Here is a 25,860-nt window from a genome sequence, read left to right on the forward strand (position 1 = left end):
AGTATGACTTCTCCTGCCCTGTATACTGGGTGCACAGTATTACTTCTCCTGCCCTGTATACTGGGTGCACAGTATTACTTCTCCTGCCCTGTATACTGGGTGCACAGTATTACTTCTCCTGCCCTGTGTTATGGGTGCACAGTATGACTTATCCTGCCCTGTATACTGGGTGCACAGTATTACTTCTCCTGCCCTGTATACTGGGTGCACAGTATTACTTCTCCTGCCCTGTATACTGGGTGCACAGTATTACTTCTCCTGCCCTGTGTTATGGGTGCACAGTATGACTTATCCTGCCCTGTATACTGGGTGCACAGTATTACTTCTCCTGCCCTGTATACTGGGTGCACAGTATTACTTCTCCTGCACTGTATACTGGGTGCACAGTATGACTTCTCCTGCCCTGTATACTGGGTGCACAGTATGACTTCTCCTGTCCTGTATACTGGGTACACAGTATTACTTCTCCTGCCCTGTATACTGGGTGCACAGTATTACTTCTCCTGCCCTGTATACTCGGTGCACAGTATGACTTCTCCTGTCCTGTATACTGGGTACACAGTATTACTTCTCCTGCCCTGTATACTGGGTGTACAGTATTACTTCTCCTGTCCTGTATTCTGGGTGCACAGTATGACTTCTCCTGCCCTGTAAACTGGGTGCACAGTATGACTTCTCCTGCCCTGTATACTGGGTGCACAGTATTACTTCTCCTGCCCTGTATACTGGGTGCACAGTATTTCTTCTCCTGCCCTGTATACTGGGTGCACAGTATTACTTCTCCTGTCCTGTATACTGGGTACACAGTATTACTTCTCCTGCCCTGTATACTGGGTGCACAGTACTACTTTTCCTGCACTGTATACTGGGTGCACAATATTACTTCTCCTGCCCTGTATACTGGGTGCACAGTACTACTTCTCCTGCCCTGTATACTGGGTGCACAGTATTACTCCTCCTGCCCTGTATACTGGGTGCACAGTATGACTTCTCCTGCCCTGTGTTATGGGTGCACAGTATGACTTCTCCTGCCCTGTATACTGGGTGCACAATATTACTTCTCCTTTCCTGTATACTGGGTGCACAGTATTACTTCTCCTGTCCTGTATACTGGGTACACAGTATTACTTCTCCTGCCCTGTATACTGAGTACACAGTATTACTTTTCCTGCCCTGTATGCTGGGTGCACAGTATTACTTCTCCTGCCCTGTTTACTGGTTGCACAGTACTACTCCTGCACTGTATACTGCGTGCACAGTATTACTTCTCCTACCCTGTATACTGTGTTCACAGTATTACTTCTCCTGCCCTGTATACAGGGTGCACAGTATTACTTCTCCTGTCCTGTATACTGGGTGCACAGTATTACTTCTCCTGTCCTGTATACTAGGTGCACAGTACAACTTCTCCTGTCTTGTATAATGGGTGCACAGTACTACTTCTCCTGCCCTGTATACTTGGTGCACACTCCCACTTCTCATGCCCTGTATACTGGGTGCACAGTACCACTTCTTCTGCTTTGTATACTGGGTGCACAGTATGACTTCTCCTGCCCTGTATACTGGGTACACCGTACTACTTCATCTGCCTTGTATACTTTGGGTATGGTACCACTTCTGGGTCCTATGTAATACTGCCACATAGGAAGCAAATAATGCTACCAAAAAGCACCTATGAAATACCGCCACATGGTATACTAATAATACCGCCATACAGCACCTATGTAATACCGACACATAGGATACAAATACTACCATACAGCACCATTGTAATTCCGCCACATAGTATACTAATAATACCGACATACAGCACCTATGTAATACCGCCACATAGTATACTAATAATACTGCCATACAGCACCTATGTAATACCGCCACATAGTATACTAATAATACTGCCATACAGCACCTATGGAATACCGCCACATAGTATACTAATAATACTGCCATACAGCACCTATGTAATACCGCCACATAGGATACAAATACTACCATACAGCACCTATCTAGAGGTGTCAGAATCTGAGAGATCCCAGCGGTCAGATCTAGATTCCCCCTCAATTGTTACAGCTGGGAGAAGGACTCAGATAAATGATTAATGGATCTAGATAAAGTGACAAAACGGAGCTGGAGTTCTCTAGGAAAGAGTCTGAGTTATAAGAAGCCTCGGTCATTCCCTAAAGGGAGGGAACACGAGCTGTTTATTCAGGATTTGGGGGGACTGAAATCTCTTACAGGAGGGGGGGATAGATCGTAATCAGGTTCTCAATATCTCCACTCCTGTCACCTTACAAGAGTTTTATCTTTTCTACCTCAAATTAGATTTGATGCTTTCTCCTGAATATGAAACATTATTTTTTTATTCACGTAAAATTAGGTCAAAAACTTTTACAAGGCATCTGATTGACAAAAATGCCAAGAATTGGGGGTTTCAGCAGAGGATCCACATTGGCTGCATTGATGGAAGAAGGAGAGAGAGAAGCCTCCACCAGGGAATGTCAGTGCTCAGATATTTGTTAGTTTGGCGGAAAATGACATAGATCACAGTCATTTATTCACCTGAATAATTAATCTGAATTGCGGGAACTTGGGCTTTTGACTGACCTCTATTGATGTGGAGACCTTGTATAGCAGCACCCTGATGATTTTGGGTTACGTTCACGTCAGGAGAAATACCAACTTGATTATTGAATTACTTGAAGACATTGTTAAATATGACTTAGGAAGTGATATCCCCATCTCAGGGGCACCGCTATGGGGTCCTCAGGTGCCCCAATTATGCCAGTCTGCTCCTGCACTACTGTGAGGACCCCTTATTCCTCTGTGAGGATGACCATGATTTACTTTTATCTTATAGTTAGGAACAAGCAATAGATTTAATGACTTTATTAAATACCTGAATGTGAATCCGATGGGTCCAAGATTAACTTGTGAGCTAGTAGGTGACAGATTATCCCTCCCTGACATATATTATCCAAAGAGGAACAAATGGTCAATTATTAACTAATATAACAGTGACTAAATACATATTGAAGTGGGAAAGTTATCAGCCCATCCAAAAAAAACTTAAAAGAAAGAGATCCCAGAAGGCCAATTTAATAGTATAAGGTGTAATCGTTCTATTGTATCTGCTTGTGAAAAACAAGAAAAGGATTTGGAAAAAATATTCCTTAGAAGAGGATATCCGTACCCCATATTCAGGGGGGGCTTATAAACATGCCCTATATTTATGGTGTCAGAGTCTATAAATACCCAAGCAAAGAATGAAGGATATGGATCATTGAGACCTATGGTGACCGTATGGACCAAGTGATGGGCATCTTACAGGAATATTGTGAGTTCTGCTGGCCGACCTAGATATATAAGATATCGCACCTTTAGAAAGGGACAGGGTACTAGGGATAGGCTGGTTCACAGCAGTTATGGCCCTACTAAAAATCAGGGGCTGTGGTTGGATCATAAACTACTCAGTACCTATGTAATACCTCCACATAGTATACTAATAATACCACCATAGAGCACCTATGTAATACAGCCACATTGCAAATTAATAATACCACCATACAACACCTATGTAATGCCACCTCATAGGTGCTGTATGGGTATTATTAGTATACTATGTAATATCACCACATAGTATACTAATAACAACCCCATACAGCACCTATATAATACCGCCACATAGTATACTAATAATACCCCCATACAGCACCTATGTAATACCACCACCACATAGTATACTAATAATAACGCCATACAGCAACTATGTAATACCACCACATAGTATACTAATAACACCCCCATACAGCACCTATGTAATACCACCACATAGTATACTAATAATACCGCCATACAGCACCTATGTAATACCACCACATAGTATACTAATAACACCCCCATACAGCACCTATGTAATACCACCACATAGTATACTAATAATACCGCCATACAGCACCTATGTAATACCACCACATAGTATAATAATAATACCCCCATACAGCACCTATGTAATACCACCACATAGTATACTAATAATACCTCCATACAGCACCTATGTAATACCGCCACATAGAATACTAATAAAACCCATATAGCATCTATGTAATACCTCCACATAGTATACTAATGATACCTCCATACAGCACCCATGTAATACCGCCACATAGTATACTAACAATACCCCCATACAGCACCTATGTAATACCACCACATAGTATACCAATAATACCCCATACAGCACCTATGTAATACCGCCACATAGTATACTAATAATACCCCACACAGCACCTACGTAATACCACCACATAGTATACTAATAATACCCCATACAGCACCTATGTAATACCACCACATAGTATACTAATAATACCCCAGACAGCACCTATGTAATACCACCACATAGTATACTAATAATACCCCACATAGCACCTATGTAATACTGCCATATAGTATACTAATACCCCATACAGCACCTACGTAATACCGCCACATAGTATACTAATAATACCCCATACAGCACCTATGTAATACCACCACATAGAATACTAATAATACCCCATACAGCACCTATGTAATACCGCCACATAGTATACTAATAATACCGCCATGAGATATTAATGTGGCAGACTGGGTTCAGGCTCATTATGGTGGGCAGATGGTCAGTGGTCTCACACTTGTTTTGCTGCGATATGATTCTAATACATTGTCACGGATCACAGGGGATAACTTTATCATCCCACCCTGCTGACCCCAATATATCATGAACCGGGGTTGTTTGGTTGCCCCAGATCTTTTCTGAAGGGGATTTATCTATATCCCACTTCCCAGTTCCGGTTTAGAACTTACAGCTCTCTGGTGCCCCCCTTACCCTCAGGTCAGACAGAGTACTGCACCTAGGATAATTAGTAGCCAGAAAGGCTGCCTTACTTTGTACTGGCTAATGGGCACACTGCAGCGAGGGCGATATAACTACTCCCACTCAGGCGGGAACATTAATTATCAACGCTGTCCGTCGCTACCAGGTTTCCCAAAGGCGCAGGACAAATCCGCTGCCACCAGCTCCGATTTAATTAATAAGGGGTCCGGAGCCAACCCAAATTAGTAGCGTAATTCACTTCAGAGGATGTGACAGTACGTTATAGAGCAAGGAGAAACGAAGCTAGTAATTTTATATATTTTACTCCAAAGGGTAGGCAGTGTTTACAAAAGTGTAAAAAGATATTATAAAAGGAGACAATTATATATATATATATATATATATATTTAAATACATATATATATATATATATATATATATATATACCAAACGATTACAAATACAAAGGGATTAACAGAAGAAAATAGACTTACGGTTCTTTCATATCATGGCCGACCATGCGTCTCGGAGAAGGGCGACACATCAAGATGCATTACAGATGTGTCTCGAAGCTGGACCCTGGACAAAAGACTAGTAAAGACTCATGTCTCACTCACTTATCCCTGTGCCCAAAACCAAGGCACTCCCCTGTGGTGACCTCACTCAGAGGCTGAATACTTCCCTTTCTTAAAGTTATGAGAAGCCATTTTTACACACATCTTGGCGTATGAACCTCGTAGAAGAAATACAAAGTTATCACTATGTTCAGCAAGACCTGAAGGTTAATTTAAGTATAGACATGTCTTGGCTATGAGCCCCAGTTAAGCAGTAATGCGTTTCTCAATGTCTGCTAAGCGCTGAGCTCCCAAAACCCACCAGTTAGGAGCCCTGTCCCTGCGGTTTCCGGAAATATGAACAGCCTATTTCTGTGAATATCCTATTTTGATATATTTGGTCTTAAAGGACCACTGTAGCTAAACATAGGGATTGCCATGCGTTGCTACTCTTTACTTGCGGTTTTGCAGCTGCAAACAAAGACATTCCTGAGGGAGGGGGGAAAGAGTGGCTTAGAATTTCACTGTGCTGACAGGCAGAGAGGAGGGGGGGGGGGCAGAGCGTCCACAGCATGCGTCTGCTACCATGGTACCTTCTAAAAAATTACTCAGAACATGGCATTTTTACATTATCGTGACATACATGCAGACAAGCGCGATCTGTCACCCCTTCGTCTAAGAGGGACACAGGGCTCGGCCCGAGCAGAGCAGGGAATTGTGGGAGCAGATATTACACATAACCATGTGCTGCGCCTGATGGGGGTGGTAGTCCGCGGACACATGTGTGATGGCCACTTCTCCTGCAGGTATTCCATATCCGCCTTCTCGCAGCTGCAGAAGATGGGGATCAGACATCCCAGGCCGGCGCCGTTCATTGGGAATGTGCTGCTGTTCCAGAAGGTAGGATGATGGGAGTTGTGGTCACATGGTGCACCTTTCATCCTTTGCCGTGATTGGTTATTTTACTTTAATTTTCAGGGATTCTGGGAAGGAGCCAACCAGATCCTGAAGATGTACGGGCCGATCTCGGGGTAACTGATTCTACTCTAGTCACACCCAAAGCTGCACGTAAATGTCTGTCTGTCCATCACCTCCTGCTGGGAGGCATTGTGGGAGATGTAGTATTTCCAGCTAGCGGTACATCTCCCATGATGCCCGGCGTTACATCATACACAGGTATTACATGGGCCGCCGTCCGATGGTTCTTCTGTCCGATCCAGAGGCCGTGAAGCAGGTTCTTCAGAAAGACTTCTCAAACTTTACCAACAGGCTGGTAAGTTCTCCGCCTGCTGTCAGTGAACGAAAACGAGTCAGGACCTTGTCCTGCTTTCACTGCTGAGGGTTTGCTACAGTTGCTCCCTGTCTAATTGCACGGCAGGCAGCGGTGCTGGTGAGGCGCCGCTTAACATTTGCTCTTATCCCTGCAGAAAATGAACCTGGTGACCAAGCCGATGAGCGACAGCCTCCTGTGCCTCCGCGACCAGCAATGGAAGCGCGTGCGCAGCGTCCTGACCCCGTCCTTCAGCGCGGCACGTATGAAGGAGGTGAGTCCAATGCTGAGGGCCCATGGCGCAGCCGGGAGGGCTGGGGGAGGCTATGGTTACGCTGAGATCTACGGTTAGTGTTAGAAATTCAGATAGGGCTAGGGTTATAGTTTTGGGTACGGTTAGGCTTAGTGATAGGGTTAGGCTTAGTGGTAGGGTTAGAGTTATGGGTAGGTTAGGCTTAGCGATAGGGTTAGAGTTATGGGTACAGTTATTCGTATTGGTAGGGTTAGAGTTATGGGTAGGGTTAGGCTTACTAATAGGGTTAGGCTTAGTGGTAGGGTTAGAGTTATGGGTAGGGTTAGGCTTACTAATAGGGTTAGGCTTAGTGGTAGGGTTAGAGTTATGGGTATGGATATTCATAGTGGTAGGGTTAGAGTTATGGGTAGGGTTAGGCTTAGTTATAGGGTTAGGCTTAGTGATAGGGTAAGAGTTATGGGTATGGATATTCATAGTGGTAGGGTTAGAGTTATGGGTAGGGTTAGGCTTAGTAATAGGGTTAGAGTTATGGGTAGGGTTAGGCGTAGTGGTAGGGTGTGAGTTATGGGTACGGTTAGGTGTAGTGGTAGGGTGTGAGTTATGGGTATGATTAGGTTTAGTGATAGGGTTAGAGTTATGGGTACGGTTAGGCTAAGTGATAGGGTTAGAGTTATGGGTATGGTTAGGTGTAGTGGTAGGGTTAGCGTTATGGGTATGGTTAGGCTTAGTGGTAGGGTTAGAGTTATGGGTAGGTTAGGCTAAGTGATAGGGTGAGTTATGGGTACGGTTATTTGTAGTGGTAGGGTTAGCATTATGAGTAGGGTTAGGCTTAGTAATAGGGTTAGGCTTAGTGGTAGGATTAGAGTTATGGGTAGGGTTAGGCTTAGTAATAGGGCTAGGCTTAGTGTTATGAGTAGGGTTAGGCTTAGTGGTAGGGTTTGAGTTATGGGTATGGTTAGGTTTAGTGATAGGGTTAGAGTTATGGGTACGGTTAGGCATAGTGGTAGGGTTAGAGTTATGGGTATGGTTAGGCTTAGTAGTATGGTTATAGTTATGGGAGTGGTTAGGCTTAGTACTAGGGGTATAGTTATGGGTATGGTTAGGCTTAGTGGTAGGGTTAGAGTGATGGGTATGGTTAGGCTTAGAGGTAGGTTAGAGTTATGGGTATGGTTAAGCTTAGTAGTAGGGTTAGAGTTATGGGTATGGTTAGGCTTAGTGGTAGGGTTAGAGTTATGGGTATGGTTAGGCTTAGTGGTCGGGTTAGAGTTATGGGTATGGTTAGGCTTAGTGGTAGGGTTAGAGATATGGGTATGGTTAGGCTTAGTGATAGGGTTAGAGTTATGTTTAGGCTTAGTGGTAGGGTTAGAGTTATGGGTAGGTTAGGCTAAGTGATAGGGTTAGAGTTATGGGTATGGTTATTCGTAGTGGTAGGGTTAGAATTATGAGTAGGGTTAGGCTTAGTAATAGGGTTAGGCTTAGTGGTAGGATTAGAGTTATGGGTAGGGTTAGGCTTAGTAATAGGGCTAGGCTTAGTGTTATGAGTAGGGTTAGGCTTAGTGGTAGGGTTTGAGTTATGGGTATGGTTAGGTTTAGTGATAGGGTTAGAGTTATGGGTACGGTTAGGCGTAGTGGTAGGGTTAGAGTTATGGGTATGGTTAGGCTTAGTAGTATGGTTATAGTTATGGGAGTGGTTAGGCTTAGTACTAGGGTTATAGTTATGGGTATGGTTAGGCTTAGTGGTAGGGTTAGAGTGATGGGTATGGTTAGGCTTAGAGGTAGGGTTAGAGTTATGGGTATGGTTAAGCTTAGTAGTAGGGTTAGAGTTATGGGTATGGTTAGGCTTAGTGGTAGGTTTAGAGTTATGGCTAGGGTTAGGCTTAGTGGTTGGGTTAGAGTGATGGGTATGGTTAGGCTTAGTGGTAGGGTTAGAGTTATGGGTATGGTTAGGCTTAGTGGTCGGGTTAGAGTTATGGGTATGGTTAGGCTTAGTGGTAGGGTTAGAGATATGGGTACGGTTAGGCTTAGTGGTAGGGTTAGAGATATGTTTAGGCTTAGTGGTAGGGTTAGAGTTATGTTTAGGCTTAGTGGTAGGGTTAGAGTTATGGGTATGGTTAGGCTTAGTGGTAGAGTTAGAGCCAGTGTTATGTTTTGGGTAAGCGTTAGCTAGGGCTAGGGTTAAAGGTATGGCTAGGTTTAGGATTTGGTTTAGGCAAAGTGTTAGACCCTAGAGCTAAGCCTAACCACAAAGCCCTGAGTTAGGTTTATGTCTAGGGTTAGTGCTAAGGTTAGGTTTATGATTTGGGTTAGGTTTGCTGCTATGATTAAAGCTAGCGTTAGGACCAGAGTTAGACTTAGAGCTGGGGTTAGTGTTAGGAGTTGGGTTAAGCTTAGTATTAGGGCTCGTGGAGGAATTTAATCTAGGCTTAAGGATTGGGCTAGAGTTAGGATTTGGGTTAGGTTGTGGGATAGGGTAATAGCTAGGATCTGTGTTAGGTTTATGGCTAGGCTTGCAGTTAGTTAGTGCTGAAGTTAGGACTAGTTTTAGGACTAGGGTAGGATTTTAGTTAGGCTTGTGGCTATGGTTCGGCTTAGTGCTAAGGTTAGAGCTAGTGTTAGAACTAGTCACAGGTGTGCACGGCCCCTGCGCAGTAAGTGACCCCAGCTGACAACCCGCCGCAGTGTCATGTCTTAGGTTGTCAGGCCCCCTCTCCCGTCTTCCAGATGTGCCCCCTCATACACCAGGGATGCGACGTGCTGCTCAGTAACCTGCAGACATTTGCAGACTCGGGAGAATCCTGCAACGTCCAAAGGTAACAAACAGCCCACAACAACCCCTGGCTGATAACAGAGAGCAGCAGCGAATACTTCTCTGGCTTTGGTAACCGTTCGCCCCGGTTTCTTGCCTCCACAGAAGTTACGCGTGTTACACCATGGACATCGTTGCCAGCGTGGCGTTTGGCACCAACGTTGACTCCCAGAAAGATCCGGATCACCCGATGGTGCAGAACAGCAAGAAGTTTCTGGAACTGTTCACCCCACTGAAGCCCCTCGTTCTGCTGACGTGTAAGGGGGAGGGGCGGCCGGGGGGTGATGGGTGTGGCAGGACCTCCGTATGCCTGCCTGGCATCCAATCAGAGGAGAGATGAAGTACGGGTTAATTAATAAGCAGGAAGCTCATTAATATGCATGATGACTCATTATTATTCAATTAGGCTCATTAATATAAAGCAGGGTTCATTAACATATGGTGGGGTTAATTAATATAAAGGAGAGCATTTTAATATGAAGGCGGGCTCATTGATATGCTAGTAATCTCATTAATATTCTAGTGGGCTCATTAAAAATGTTAACAAGCTTATAATAATTCAGTAAGTAAATGTGGGTGGGACCATTATTATTCTGCACTCATTCATAAGAGAGGTCATTAATATTCAGATGGGCTCATAATATGTCAAACTGCTCATTAACATAAATATGGCCTTATTAACATGTCAAGCTGCTCATTCATGCGCAAGTGGGCATATTAAACTGTTAATGAGCTCATTAATATCCATAGTCTTAACATGTCAAACGTGCCATGCCATGCAAATGAGCATATTAAAATATTAACAGATCGTTAATATTCAGTAGAATTCTTTAGAATTGGGATAACATGTTGGAAGGGGTAATTAATATTCTATAGGGCACATTAATATTCATAGGACTCATTAATATTCAGCATGGCTAATAAATATTCTGTAGGGATAATTAATATTCAGTATGCATAACAAATATTGAGATGGACTCATTAATATTCAGCAGAACCCAGTAGATCTTAATTAATATTCAGCGGTTGTCATTAATATTCAGTAAGGCCCATTAATATTCTGTGTTAGAACAGGAGGGCTCATTATTGGAGCTTATTAATATTTAGAAGGGCTCATTAATATTCGTTGGAGCTCAATAATATTAATTGAAACTCGTAAATATTCAAGTGCTGCATTCATATTCAGTGGAGATAATTAATATTCATTGGAGCTCATTAATATTCAGGAGGGTTCATTAATATTTAGTTGAACTAATTTATATTCATTGGAGCTCATTAATATTCAGTAGAGCTCATTAATATTCAGGAGGGCTCATTAATATTCAGGAGGGCTCATTAATATTCAGGAGGGTGGCTTTCGAGCTCACGCTCAGCAGTATTTAGCGGCAGATCTGTCACTCAGGACTCCAGGAGAGCGCGGTGACCTCCTGGGGGTCGGTCCTCTTCTTACTTTTCTCTCTTTTTCCCACCAGTGGCGTTTCCATCCATCATGGTCCCCATTGCTCGCCGCCTTCCCAATAGGAACCGCGACAAGATAAACGACTTCTTCCGCAAGATCATGAAGGACATGATGGATCAGCGCGACCAGCAGCCGTCCGGCGAGGTACACGGCGCCTCGCGCCTCTCACAGCATCATCCTTCCTGGTTTCTGGGTTAATCGTGTGTTTTGCCGCAGCGACGCCGGGATTTCCTGCAGCTCCTGCTGGACGCCAGGACGACGGCCTCCAACGTCTCCGTGGAACATTTCGATATTGTGAACCAGGCTGATCTGGCGGCCCCCGTAAAGGAAGAACCTAGAAAGGAGACCACCAAGACCCTGAGTGAGGACGAGATCCTGGGCCAAGCCTTCATCTTCCTCATCGCCGGTTACGAGACCACCAGCAGCCTCCTGGCATTCACCACCTACCTGCTGGCCACTCACCCCGAGAGCCAGGAGCGGCTACTGAGGGAAGTGGACGAGTTCTCAGAGAACCATGTGAGTGACTCGGGGGGAGGCGGACGAGGGGCCGGACCCCAATCCCTGCAGAGGGGGCGGGATGTAATGGTGGCAAATGTCTCATCGTAGGATGGCGCCGACTACAACACAGTGCACCATCTGCCCTACATGGACCTGGTGATCTCCGAGTCGCTGCGGATGTACCCCCCCGCATTCCGGTGCGTGCCCGTCTGTGGCGTTATGTGCATTACTCCACTCACAACCGGAGCTGCGCGCGTCCTATTTCCATCATTATTATAGTCGACACAAGGTTTGGATTTCACAATTTGAAGCTTCAGTGTTTTTTGCTCTTTTAGTCAGATGTGTCTATGGTTACCGAATCAAAAATTGTGAGCGATCCCCTCCATGGATCTTAGATTCATAGAATGGTAGATTTAGAAGGGACCCCCGGGATCATTGTGTCCAACCCCCTGCTCAATGCAGGAGTCACTAAACCATCTCAGACAGATGTCTTTCCAGCCTCTGTGTGAAGACTTCCATTGAAGGAGAACTCACCACCTCTGGTGGCCGCCTGTTCTACTCATTGGTCACCCTCACTGTCAGCCTTCTAATATCTAATCTGTATCTTCTCCCTTTCACTTTCTTCCCATTGCTTCTTGTGTTTCCATGTGTTAACGAAAATAAAGATGATCCTTCTACAATGTGACAGCCCTTCAGATATTTGTAGACAGCTATTACGTCTCCTCTTAGTCTTCTTTTTTGCAAGCTAAACATTCCCAGATCCTGTAATCGTTCCTCATAGGACATACTTTGCAGTCCACTCACCATTCTGGTCGCTCTTCTCTGACCTTGCTCCAGCTTTTCAATGTCTTTTTTACAATGTGGTGCCCAAAACTGCACACAGTATTCCAGGTGAGGCCTGACCAAGGAGGAGTAAAGGGGAGAATGACTTCACATAATCTAGACTCTGTGCTTCTCTTAATATATCATACAGCTGTATTTGCCTTTTTGCTGCTGCAACACACTGTTGACTCTTGTTCAGTCTGTGATCTATTAGTATACCCAAGTCTTTTTCACACATGCTGTTGCTTTGTTCTATTCCTCCCATTCTGTAGATGTAATTTTGTTTTTTCTTGCCCAGATGTAGAATCTTGCATTTTTCCCTGTTAAGTACCATTCTGTTAGTCGCTGCCCATTCTTCAAGCTTCTCTAGATCCTTCTGAATCCTGTCTCTGTCTTCTCTAGTGTTAGCTATCCCTCGTAGCTTTGCATCGTCTGTAAATTTGATCAGTTTACCTTCAGTTCCCTTATAGATCATTTATAAAAATGTTGAGCTACACTGGCGCCAGGACAGAGCCTTGTGGTCCCCACTTGTAACACTGGGGCCAGGACAGAGCCTTTTGGTCCCCACTTGTAACACTGGGGCCAGGACAGAGCCTTGTGGTCCCCACTTGTAACACTGGGGCCAGAACAGAGCCTTTTGGTACCCCACTTGTAACACTGGGACCAGGACAGAGCCTTTAGGTCCCCACTTGTAACACTGGGGCCCAGGACAGAGCCTTGTGGTACCCCACTTGTAACACTGGGGCCAGGACAGAGCCTTGTGGTACCCCACTTGTAACACTGGGGTTAGGACAGAGCCTTGTGGTACCCCACTTGTAACACTGGGGCCGGGACAGAGCCTTTTGGTACCCCACTTGTAACACTGGGACCGGGACAGAGCCTTTGGGAAACCCTATTTGTAACACTGGGACCAGGACAGAGCCTTGTGGTCCCCATTTATAACACTGGGGCCTGGGCAGATCCTTGTGGTACCGCACTTGGAACACTGGGGCCAGGACAGTCTTGTGATCCACACTTGTAACACTGGGACCAGGACAGAGCCTTTTGGTACCCTACTTGTAACACTGCGACCAGGACAGAGCCTTGTCGTCCCCTCTTGTAAGACTGGGGCCGGGACAGAGCCTCTGGGAACCCCACTTGTAACACTGGGGCTGGGACAGAGCCTTGTGGTACCCCACTTGAAACACTGGGACCAGGACAGATCCTTGTGGTCCCCACTTATAACACTGGGGCCAGGGCAGATCCTTGTGGTACCCCACTTGTAACACTGGGACCAGGACAGAGCCTTGTGGTCCCCACTTGTAACACTGGGGCCAGGACAGAACCTTGTGGTACCCCACTTGAAACACTCTTCCAATTGGATGTGCAACCATGTATTATCACTCTTTGAGTACGATTACTGACCCAGTTTTGAATCCACCTAACCGCAGCCTTGTCAATCCCATACTTGATCTTTTTTTTTTTTTTAATAAAGATAGTATGAGATACTTTATCAAATGCTTTGTTGAAGTCGAAACCTACTATATCTACAGCATTTCCCTGATCCACCCAGTCAGTGATTCCATCATAGAAATAAATTAGATTAGTCAGGCATGACTTGTTTGGTACAAACCCATGCTGGCTCTGGTTAATTACTGTATTCTTATCCAAGTACTTACATACATGCTGTTTAATAATTTGTTCATAGATCTTTCCTGGTATAGCAGTAAGGCTCACTTGCCTGCAGTTTCTTGGTTCTGTCTTCTTTCCTTTTTTGAAGATAGGGACAACATTTGCCCTTCTCCAATTTTCTGGGACGTCTGTTCTCCAGGATTGTTCAAAGATTCTGGTTAGTGGTTCTGCAATTTCCTCTGTTAACTCTGTCAGTATCCTAGGATGTAATTCATCTGGACCAGGAGATGTAAATTCATATAAATTAGCTCAGTGTTCCCTCACCAACTCTTTGTTTATGGATAGTGTGGATTCTTTTATTCCTTCGAAGAATGCACTATAAAGATCAGTTGATGTTAGCAACCCACACATTGTAAGTGAATCCCCTCCATGGATGAGAAGCTCCAGCACATTGAGAGTGAGCCCCCTCCATGGATGAGAAGCCCCACACATGATCTCAGGAAGCTTTACTGTCAGCAGACACAGGACTGATGGCAACGTCGCCTTCACTTCTCCAATCATTTTTCTAAACATCTCGAACAGTCTGAGGGGCTTCATCCTAGAAAATTACTCCCCCCCCCCTCCCCCGCCCGCAGTACAATCCCTGTACTTCATGCAGAATGTTCATCTGACCTTAATGTTCTTGGAGTGAAGTAGCTTCTTTGCTGCCCTTCTTGGCACCAGATCAACCACCAAAAGCCTTCCCCTCGCTGTGCGAGCAGATGCACTGAGTCCTGCCTGCTGCCATTCCTGAGCAAGCTCTGCACTGATGTTGAACCAATCCCATAGCTAAATCCTCTTTAGGAGACGGTCCTGATACTCACTGGACTTTCTTGTGTGCCCTGTAGCATCCTCACAGCAACTGGATCTCTCTCCTTTTTAGGTTCTTGATGACCCAGTAAATGGTCGATTTAGGGGCAGTCTTACAAGCAGTAATGTCCTTGCCTGTAAAGCCCTAGGGATGCAAAGCAATGGTGATTGTACGTGTTTCCTTGCAGGTAATCATTGATAACAGAAAAAATACAATGATTTCAGGCACCATCCACATCATAAAGTCCCCAGTCGGCTCCTATAATTCAGTCACATGACAGCATGATACCTGCTGCCTTGTCCTCGATAACACTTTCTCCTAAGCTAAAGAGTAGGTCACTTTGTGGCAGAGCAGAAATTCAGTGCAAACAGGGTTTATGCGATAAAGTTTATTGTTGTGGTATGGAAAGACTTTGTAATATATTATATCTTTATAACAGTCTGGACTCAATCATTAAAACTGAAGCAGCAAAAATTTGTGAAAACCAAAATTTACATCAGTCTCAAAAGTTTTGGCCATGACTTTACTAGTCCAGAGCTGCGTTCACAAGTTATTTGCTACCTCATGTTAATTAATCTTCTTTAATACTTCCAGAGCAGCATTCACAGCTGTTGCTGCATCATATCTTGCACTCCAGAGCTGCGCTCATAATTTCTGCATTGCATCCAGAACGATCTTTACTTGCAATCTGTTGGGACTGTGATGCAGTGGACGATGGGGAATGTAGTACGTGCTCTGCAGAGATGCAGAACAGGCAACTGCACACAAAGGCAGAGGCCAAGAGATCAGCAGAACATTGAATGCAGCTCTGGGTGTGATACATATATAGTATATGGTGCCCGTTTGCCTCTAGGTTTGCCCGGGAAGCGGCTGCTGACTGCACAGTGATGGGGTGTAAGATCCCGGCCGGGACGGTGCTGGAGATTCCGATTGGCTGCATGCAGAATGACCCCCGATACTGGGAAGAGCCCGAGCGCTTCAGACCCGAGAGGTAACGATATGACGACATGTGCACAGTATGGCGGATCGGCATGGTGCCAATAATCAGGATCTTCCCGCAGATTCACGGCTGAGGAGAAGCAGAAGCGTCACCCCTTCCTCTACCTGCCGTTTGGAGCCGGACCCCGCAGCTGCATCGGGATGCGACTCGCGATCTTGGAAGCCAAAATCACCTTGTACCGGATCCTGCGGAAGTTTCGCTTTGAGACTTGTCCTCATACTCAGGTGAAGAAGAAGCTGCGGATCCTTTATATTCATCGTACAGACCAGTGGTCTTCAGTCTGTAGTTCCGTGAGCATGCTGGGAGTTGCAGTGCTCCACGGATTGGAAACCATTGATTCTATATGAGCAAAAATGATATGTGGGGGATACAGAGGATGTGACACAGAACTTAACCCTTTACATCTTTCTTCCAGATTCCGCTACAGGTCACCGCAGTGTCCACTCTGAGGCCGAAGGATGGAGTGTATGTCAGAGTTGTAGCCCGCTAGCGCCCCCTGTAGATTCCAAAAGTGCACTGACCACCACCCATATCACGTACTGGTGAAGTGTGTAAGGAACATTGTATATGTCCACAATAAATGTTGACCCCCTAGTACAAATATCCTTTGCGCGTTGAACCCCAAAATAACCCCAAATTAACCTAACAAGGTGCTAGGGTCCTCCATACATTACCAGTGCCCAAATCCCTCCATATAAGCTCAGTTACATGGTAGAGAAAGTGTGAGCCTGCAGCCACCACAAGGGGGAGCTCCCTGTATACAGAGATACATGATAAGATCCTGTCTGCAGTCACCACTAGGGGGAGCTCCCTGTATACAGAGATACATGATAACATCCTGTCTGCAGCCATCACTAGGGGGAGCTCCCTGTATACAGAGATACATGATAAGATCCTGTCTGCAGTCACCACTAGGGGGAGCTCCCTGTATACAGAGATACATGATAAGATACTGTCTGCAGCCACCACTAGGGGGAGCTCCCCGTATACAGAGATACGTGATAAGATCCTGTCTGCAGCCACCACTAGGGGGAGCTCCTTGTATACAGAGATACATGATAAGGTCCTGTCTGCAGCCACCACTAGGGGGAGCTCCCTGTATACAGAGATACATGATAAGATCCTGTCTGCAGCCACCACTAGGGGGAGCTCCCTGTATACAGAGATACATGATAAGATCCTGTCTGCAGCCACCACTAGGGGGAGCTCCCTGTATACAGAGATACATGATAAGATCCTGTCTGCAGCCACCACTAGGGGGAGCTCCCTGTATACAGAGATACGTGATAAGATCCTGTCTGCAGCCACCACTAGGGGGAGCTCCCTGTATACAGAGATGATAAGATCTTGTCTGCAGCCACCACTAGGGGGAGCTCCCTGTATACAGAGATACATGATAAGATCCTATCTGCAGCCACCACTAGGGGGAGCTCCCTGTATACAGAGATACGTGATAAGATCCTGTCTGCAGCCACCACTAGGGGGAGCTCCCTGTATACAGAGATGATAAGATCTTGTCTGCAGCCACCACTAGGGGGAGCTCCCTGTATACAGAGATACATGATAAGATCCTGGCTGCAGCCACCACTAGGGGGAGCTCCCTGTATACAGAGATACATGATAAGATCCTGTCTGCAGCCACCACTAGGGGGAGCTCCCTGTATACAGAGATACATGATAAGATCCTGTCTGCAGCCACCACTAGGGGGAGCTCCCTGTATACAGAGATACATTATAAGATCCTGTCTGCAGCCACCACTAGGGGGAGCTCCCTGTATACAGAGATACATGATAAGATCCAGTCTGCAGCCACCACTAGGGGGAGCTCCCTGTATAGAGATACATTATAAGATCCTGTCTGCAGCCACCACTAGGGGGAGCTCCCTGTATACAGAGATACATTATAAGATCCTGTCTGCAGCCACCACTAGGGGGAGCTTCCTGTATACAGAGATACGTGATAAGATCCTGTCTGCAGCCACCACTAGGGGGAGCTCCCTGTATACAGAGATAAATTATAAGATCCTGTCTGTAGTCACCACTAGGGGGAGCTCCCTGCATACAGAGATACATGATAAGATCCTGTCTGCAGCCACCACTAGGGGGAGCTCCCTGTATACAGAGATACATTATAAGATCCTGTCTGCAGCCACCACTAGGGGGAGCTCCCTGTATGCAGAGATACATGATAAGATCCTCGCTCCAGTCACCACTAGGGGGAGCTCCCTGTACACAGAGATACATGATAAGATCCTGTCTGCAGTCACCACTAGGGGGAGCTCCCTGTACACAGAGATACATGATAAGATCCTGTCTGCAGTCACCACTAGGGGGAGCTCCCTGTATACAGAGATACATGATGAGATCCTGTCTGCAGCCACCACTAAGGGGAGCTCCCTGTACACAGAGATACATGATAAGATCCTGTCTGCAGCCACCACTAAGGGGAGCTCCCTGTATACAGAGATACATGATAAGATCCTGTCTGCAGTCACCACTAGAGGGAGCTCCCTGTATACAGAGATACATGATAAGATCCTGTCTGCAGTCACCACTAGGGGGAGCTCCCTGTACACAGAGATACATGATAAGATCCTGTCTGCAGCCACCACTAGGGGGAGCTCCCTGTACACAGAGATACATGATAAGATCCTGTCTGCAGTCACCACTAGGGGGAGCTCCCTGTATACAGAGATACATGATAAGATCCTGTCTGCAGTCACCACTAGAGGGAGCTCCCTGTATACAGAGATACATGATAAGGTCCTGTCTGCAGCCACCACTAGGGGGAGCTCCCTGTATACAGAGATACATGATAATATCCTGTCTGCAGCCACCACTAGGGGGAGCTCCCTGTATACAGAGATACATGATAAGATCCTGTCTGCAGTCACCACTAGAGGGAGCTCCCTGTATACAGAGATACATGATAAGGTCGTGTCTGCAGTCACCACTAGGGGGAGCTCCCTGTATATAGAGATACATGATAAGATCCTGTCTGCAGTCACCACTAGGGGGAGCTCCCTGTATACAGAGATACATGATAAGATCCTGCCTGCAGTCACCACTAGAGGGAGCTGCCTGTATACAGAGATACATGATACGATCCTGTCTACAGCCACCACTAGGGGGAGCTCCCTAGTACAGATATTTAATACATTTTTTTGTTTCTTGCTGTGAGATCTGCCCCCTGGTGTCAGGTCAGCATAACTGCAGCTTGTTTGGTTGGTTGGGGATTTTAGTTGCTTCTACAATTTTCTAGTTTGCTTAGGGATTTTCAGCCTATAAAATATCCTAGACCTCTGCTTGTTGTCAGTGAAAAAGTGTAGAGATTACAGTCAGAAACTGCAGTTTGACAACTGAAGTTTTGTTGTTTCACGTCTGCTGGAGGCATGAAGGGTCCACACTCCAGACTGTGACATTCTTCCGCCACTGACACATTGTAGCAAACTACCAGTCATAGTCACACATGGAGACAAGCCCTCGGCTGGGAGATAATTAATTTCTGTTTCAACAAGACTTCACTCACAGCAAGCAGAGATCTTGACAACCTAGAAGAGAGCGGCAGACACTGAACCAATGTTATGTGGTGGGTCCCTTTGTTTACAGGACACCGGTCCTTTATATACCAGATTGGTGGCGGGTCTGCTCCTCGGGGGAGGGGCTTCAGTCTTCTGCTATTTTCCATTGGTTTCATATAAATCTATTTTTGAAATAAATTTGCTGTTTTGTTTTCTTTTACGTTAAATCTCATCAGACTTCCGATAATCCGGTGAGGACCCTCTGCAGATACAGCGGCGCCGCTCTGCTGGAGATTCTACAGGATTTTGCCCCTTCTTCGTCCAGGCTCATAATTTCCAGTATAGGATGGAGTTGGGGTCCGGGCTCTGTGCGGCTGCTCATGTTCTGTCCCCCTATGTTTGTATGGACCTTGTGCAGTCGGCACAGTCTTGGGGGGCAGATAAGGGTCTTCAGCTGTAGGTAGAGAAGTGCGATCCGACACTGCACAGAACACGTGTCCTCTAGAGTGCAGAGGTGGCGGCTTTAGACCACTCCATCTGACGTTTGGCATTGTGCTTGGTGATGTACGGCTGTTCAGACAAGAAATTATCCTTCAGTCACCCCAGAGCTGCACTCACTATTCTGCTGTTACATCGTGTCTTACCCTCCAGAGCTGCACTCACTATTCTGCTGTTATATCGTGTCTTATCCTCCAGAGCTGCACTCACTATTCTGCTGTTACATCGTGTCTTACCCTCCAGAGCTGCACTCGCTATTCTGCTGTTACATCGTGTCTTACCCTCCAGAGCTGCACTCGCTATTCTGCTGTTACATCGTGTCTTACCCTCCAGAGCTGCACTCGCTATTCTGCTGTTACATCGTGTCTTATCCTCCAGAGCTGCACTCACTATTCTGCTGTTACATCGTGTCTTACCCTCCAGAGCTGCACTCGCTATTCTGCTGTTACATCGTGTCTTATCCTCCAGAGCTGCGCTCACAGTTCTGCTGGTGGAATACTCCCTTCAGTGACACTGCCATCATTGGTGCCCAGATTCCTGTGTCACAGCAGATCCATGATGACATGGCGGCAGCTACCACCCGGTCAGGGTCAGACTGCTGATTCTGGGCCGGGTTGGTAGTCGGCTGCATCGTCACACATGATGTTCATTGTTTAATATTCCCGGACTCAGGACCCGGGTGGTCAGCTGCCTCCGGATAACCGATCACCAGGACGGGAACTGCAGGGACATCTCTCCGCCACCGCAGGGACATCACTCCGCCACCGCACCGGTGCTGGGCAGATCTATCACTTTATTCATTTCTTGCCAGGACTGAAATAGGCGGTAGGGGCAGAATAGGGGGAACCATTTCTACGAGGAGACACCGGGGTTGGGGGCATGTTGACTATGTGGAGGCTGAGGAGGCACTATTACTATATGGAGGCACACAAGGACATTATTACTGGGGGCACAGAGGAATGCATTGTTACTAAACTGAGATACATAGGGGCCTCCCAAAGCCCCACTATTTCCCCTATAGATGCAGCGTGCATACGTATCGCCACAGATCCCGCTCCGCTAGGTGGCGCTCACCATCCACTTCGGGACGGTCTGCCAGTTCTGAGTGCCGCAAGAGGCAGTACCGTAGTAGAAGACAGCGCTCACCCCGAGGATCCATCATCAGGGCTGGAGCGACGCCAACAGCGGTAACCGCTCAGCCACACGTCAACAGGGCAGGAGCGACACCATTAGCGGTAACTGCTCAGCCACACGACGAGCCATTGCCGTCATGTGCCCCAGCCTCGGCTACCGGCAGGGGATACCTATCCTCAGGTCCCCGGGCTACCGGCCAACATCAACAATGCACCACCACACTGGAAGACGGATGAGTCACTCTCGCTCCGGCACACAGCTGTCTAGAATCACGTGCGGCGGCATTGGCTACTGGCCAGGGAACCACATCTCCACCTCCCTGGGCTTCCTGCCAACAAGTTATCGCTACGACGGGAGTCGGAGTCCCTCCACTACCGGGAGAGACGAGCATCACGCCATACACATCACAGGGGAAGGAGAATTAGCATCCACTATCAGGGCGCTGGTCCACCAGCTGTCTCGCCCTGCCGGACCAACTGACACAAGGACAGCTCAATCAGCTAGCCTTCACAAAGACGCATTTTTCTGCAGAATTAGTCCCCTAGGTACACACGTAGATCCAGAGATAAAACAGAAAATATGGGATAACGATTACTTGGATATATGGTCGCTATTGTCAGAAGACCAACAATCCGTAGATAAGGAGGAGCGGAGGTCAGGATTCGAAAGAAACAGACCTAAGACCGCCCAAACCATGAACAACTGGCTTCAGGCCTTTGCAGTCTTCGGCTGCATTATGGGTCAAAAACACCCAGAACGCTGTTTCGAGCTATTCATATACCAGGACCTAGTATATAACTCATAAGTCTCACGGCGGGTCAGCATGGAGGTGGTACGACGAAGAATTCCGCAGGCGGCTTGCCACGCAACCCGACCTAGGCTGGGGCGTTAAAACGACAGATGTTTGGTTGCGTCTTATGCTATCCAAAAACAAAAACAACCCCCCTTTTCGTCATCGGCCACTAATTACCCAGCCACCGCAGGCCAAAATTCAGTGGTCGTACGGAGACCAGGGGCCTGCTTGCTGTATAACGAGGGGTACTGCCGCTTTCATGGTTCCTGTAGATACAAACACGACTGCTCCGCCTGCGGTGGCGGACACCCCGCAGCGAGATGTACGCGCCAAGCACCTGCAAGGCATAACCCCGGTGAATGTTACCGCAATGGGCCCTTGGCTAAGCCTCTACCCCAATAAAGAGGCCGCGCAGCAACTCGATCACGGCTTCAAATTCGGTTTCTTTATCCCCTTTAACTTTAGTCGCAAAACGAAATCGGCGAATAATCTTAAATCCGCTCGCGAATTTCCCGAGATCTTACGGGAAAAAATTCAAAAAGAGATAGAACTAGGCAGGATGGCAGGCCCATTTACATCACTGCCATTCAGTAATTTTAGAACCTCATCCCTGGGCATCGTCCCTAAAAAAGAACCGGGAAAGTATCGGTTAATCCATCACCTCTCATACCCTAAAGGCGATTGGGTTAACAACGCGATACCCCCAGAAGAGGTATCAGTAACCTACGCTTCATTTGACAGGGCAGTTGAGCTCGTGCGGACAGCCAGGCCCGGCGCCCTGCTGGCAAAATCGGACATTGAGTCAGCATTCTGCCTATTGCCCGTTCACCCCGAGTGCTTCCACCTGTTAGGTTGTAAGGTGGAACAGCTCTTCTACTTTGACATGTGCCTACCGATGGGCTGCTCCATCTCCTGTCACTATTTTGAGCTTTTCAGCACTTTTCTTGACTGGGTAGTGCGTTACAAAACCGGCAGCAATTCGACGGGTCATTACCTCGACGATTTCCTGTTCGTCGGGCCGAAAGACTCGAAACTCTGTTATTTCCTCCTCCAAAAATTTAAATTTCTAGCCAGTCATTTCGGCGTGCCTCTCTCAACAGAAAAAACGGTCGGCCCGTGTAATGTGCTGCCTTTCCTCAGCATAGAGATAGACACCAACGCAATGGTTTTTAGATTGCCAGAGGATAAATTGCAGAAAACGCTGCAAATGGTTGAAGATTTTTGCGGGGTTAAAAAAAGTCACCGTCCAACAGATGCAGTCCCTGCTAGGTTTGCTCAATTTCGCTTGCCGCGTAATGCCGGTGGCCAGAACCTTTTCACGCCGACTATCACTGGCGATGAAGGGCATCTCCTAGCCAGGCTATAGAATTAGGCTTACTCGCACACTGAAGGAAGACTTGCTAGTCTGGAAAACATTATTAAATTCCTACAATGGCCAAACTTGCCTCAAGTCTCAGGAAACGCCAAGCAAAGAGCAAGGACTAGCAGCGGGAGGAAATCTCAGAGACGGGTTTGTGGCAATCTACCAAGACCAATGGTGCAAAGCGAGCTGGCCAGCTTTGTGGGCCTCCGCCGATTGGGGACGCGACCCGGCCCTGCTAGAAGTCTTTGCGATTGTAGCTGCAATAGAGCTCTGGGGCGCACGACTAGATAACAGGAACATAAGATTCTCCACCAAACACCCCGTCACAGCAAAGAGTTTGAACAGCATGTCTTCTGCATCCCTACCTTTATTCGCATCGCACTGCTACGCCGCTTAGCGCTGCTATGCTTAACGCACGACATCTGGTGTCGTGCCACAGTTACGTCGGTTGATGATAACCTTGTTAACGCTCTGTTATTTTCCGATTGGCAGACCTTCAAAGCTCTCCTTCCGAACGCGCAACCATCGGGTGTCCAACACTCCTTTTGGACACGGTAGCCAATCAATGATGCCACTGATCCGCGCATCAGTTACGCCGGCTACCTGGTCAGGTTTACGGTAAGGCGTGGGACGAGTGGTGTTCATTAATTCACGGAAGACCAGTTCCGATTTCCCAGCCCTCCACCTCCAAAACCAACTTCTCCACCATTACAGAAGATCAACTCTCCACTCTACTCTCAAGATCACATCTCACCACCTGTGCACTTGACCCGCTCCCATCCCACCTCATCCCAAACCTCACCACAATCTTCATCCCAACCCTAACCCATCTCTTCAACTTATCTCTAACAACTGGTGTTTTCCCCTCAAGCTTTAAACATGCCTCCATCACACCTATCCTCAAAAAGCCCTCTCTTGACCCATCCTCTGTATCTAGCTATCGCCCTATATCACTTCTCCCCTATGCCTCCAAACTACTGGAACAACACGTCTACCTTGAACTGTCCTCCCATCTCTCTTCCTGCTCCCTCTTTGACCGCCTACAATCTGGCTTCCGGTCACACCATTCCACCGAAACTGCCCTAACTAAAGTCACCAATGACCACTTAACCGCCAAGAGCAAGCGACACTACTCTGTCCTCCTCCTCCTCGACCTGTCGGCTGCCTTTGACACAGTGGACCATTCCCTATTATTACAAACCCTCATCCCTTGGCATCGCAGACTTGGCCCTATCCTGGATCTCATCATACCTAACAGACCGGACATTCAGCGTCTCCCACTCACACACCACCTCCTCACCTCGCCCCCTATCTGTCGGAGTCCCACAAGGTTCAGTACTTGGGCCCTTGCTCTTCTCCATTTACACCTTTGGCCTGGGACAGCTCATAGAATCTCACAGTTTTCAGTATCATCTCTATGCTGATGACACACAGATCTACATCTCTGGACCAGATATCACCTCCCTTCTAACCAGAATCCCTCAATGTCTGTGCACTATTTCATCCTTCTTCTCCGCTAGATTTTTGAAACTTAACATGGACAAAACAGAATTCATCATCTTTCCCCCATCTCACGCGACCCCCCCAACGAACCTATCCATTACAGTAAATGGCTGCCCACTCTCCCCAGTCCCACAAGCTCGCTGCCTCGGGGTAATCCTTGACGCTGATCTCTCCTTCAAACCACATATCCAAGCCCTTTCCACTTCCTGCCGACTGCAACTCAAAAATATTTCACGAATCCGTTCATTCCTCAACCATGAATCTGCAAAAACCCTAGTCCATGCCCTCATCATCTCTCGCCTTGACTACTGCAACCTCCTGCTCTGTGGCCTCCCCGCTAACACTCTCGCACCCCTCCAATCTATTCTAAACTCTGCTGCCCGACTAATCCACCTGTCCCCCCGCTATTCCCCGGCCTCTCCCCTCTGTCAATCCCTTCACTGGCTCCCCATTGCCCAGAGACTCCACTACAAAACCCTAACCATGACGTACAAAGCCATCCACAACCTGTCTCCTCCATACATCTGTGACCTCGTCTCCCGGTACTTACCTACCCGCAACCTCCGATCCCCACAAGATCTCCTTCTCTACTCCCCTCTTATCTCCTCTTCCCACAATCGTATACAAGATTTCTCTCGCGTATCACCCCTACTCTGGAACCCTCTTCCACAGGGGTCCCCAACTCCAGGCCTCGAGGGCCGCCAACAGTGCAGGTTTTCAGGATTTCTTTAGTATTGCATCGGTGGTAATGTGATCATCTGCACAGGTGATGATTCCAACCCCTGTGCAATACTAAGGAAATCCTGAAAACCTGCACTGTTGGCGGCCCTCGAGGCCTGGAGTTGGGGACCACTGCTCTACCACAACACATCAGACTCTCGCCTACCATCGAAACCTTCAAAAAGAACCTGAAGACCCACCTCTTCCGACAAGCCTACAACCTGCAGCTACCACCGATCGACCAAACCGCTGCATGACCATCTCTACCCTCACCTACTGTATTCTCACCCATCCCTTGTAGATTGTGAGCCTTCGCGGGCAGGGTCCTCTTTCCTCCTGTACCAGTTATG

General features: G+C 47.1%; 1 protein-coding gene across 2 annotated transcripts in view; it reads left to right on the top strand.

Annotated features, from left to right (window-relative positions):
• The window catches only part of TBXAS1 (thromboxane A synthase 1), a 48,562-nt gene extending 28,865 nt beyond the window's left edge, over window positions 1-19,697 (top strand). Inside the window, exons 3-14 of one of the 2 annotated variants that reach the window (XM_069762846.1) lie at window positions 6,216-6,309; window positions 6,388-6,440; window positions 6,586-6,682; window positions 6,837-6,953; window positions 9,654-9,742; window positions 9,844-9,995; window positions 11,211-11,341; window positions 11,414-11,713; window positions 11,804-11,892; window positions 15,832-15,969; window positions 16,040-16,202; window positions 16,394-19,697. In XM_069762846.1, the coding sequence (XP_069618947.1) occupies window positions 6,216-6,309; window positions 6,388-6,440; window positions 6,586-6,682; window positions 6,837-6,953; window positions 9,654-9,742; window positions 9,844-9,995; window positions 11,211-11,341; window positions 11,414-11,713; window positions 11,804-11,892; window positions 15,832-15,969; window positions 16,040-16,202; window positions 16,394-16,468 (1,498 nt within the window). In that variant the 3' untranslated portion in view covers window positions 16,469-19,697. Of the gene's footprint in view, window positions 1-6,215; window positions 6,310-6,387; window positions 6,441-6,585; window positions 6,683-6,836; window positions 6,954-9,653; window positions 9,743-9,843; window positions 9,996-11,210; window positions 11,342-11,413; window positions 11,714-11,803; window positions 11,985-15,831; window positions 15,970-16,039; window positions 16,203-16,393 lie in introns of those variants that run through there. The other variant, XM_069762847.1, reaches the window with a different exon arrangement.
• Window positions 19,698-25,860: the final 6,163 nt, after the last annotated feature.

This window comes from Ranitomeya imitator, chromosome 4 (genome assembly GCF_032444005.1).
Source record: "Ranitomeya imitator isolate aRanImi1 chromosome 4, aRanImi1.pri, whole genome shotgun sequence".
Lineage (NCBI taxonomy): Eukaryota > Metazoa > Chordata > Amphibia > Anura > Dendrobatidae > Ranitomeya > Ranitomeya imitator.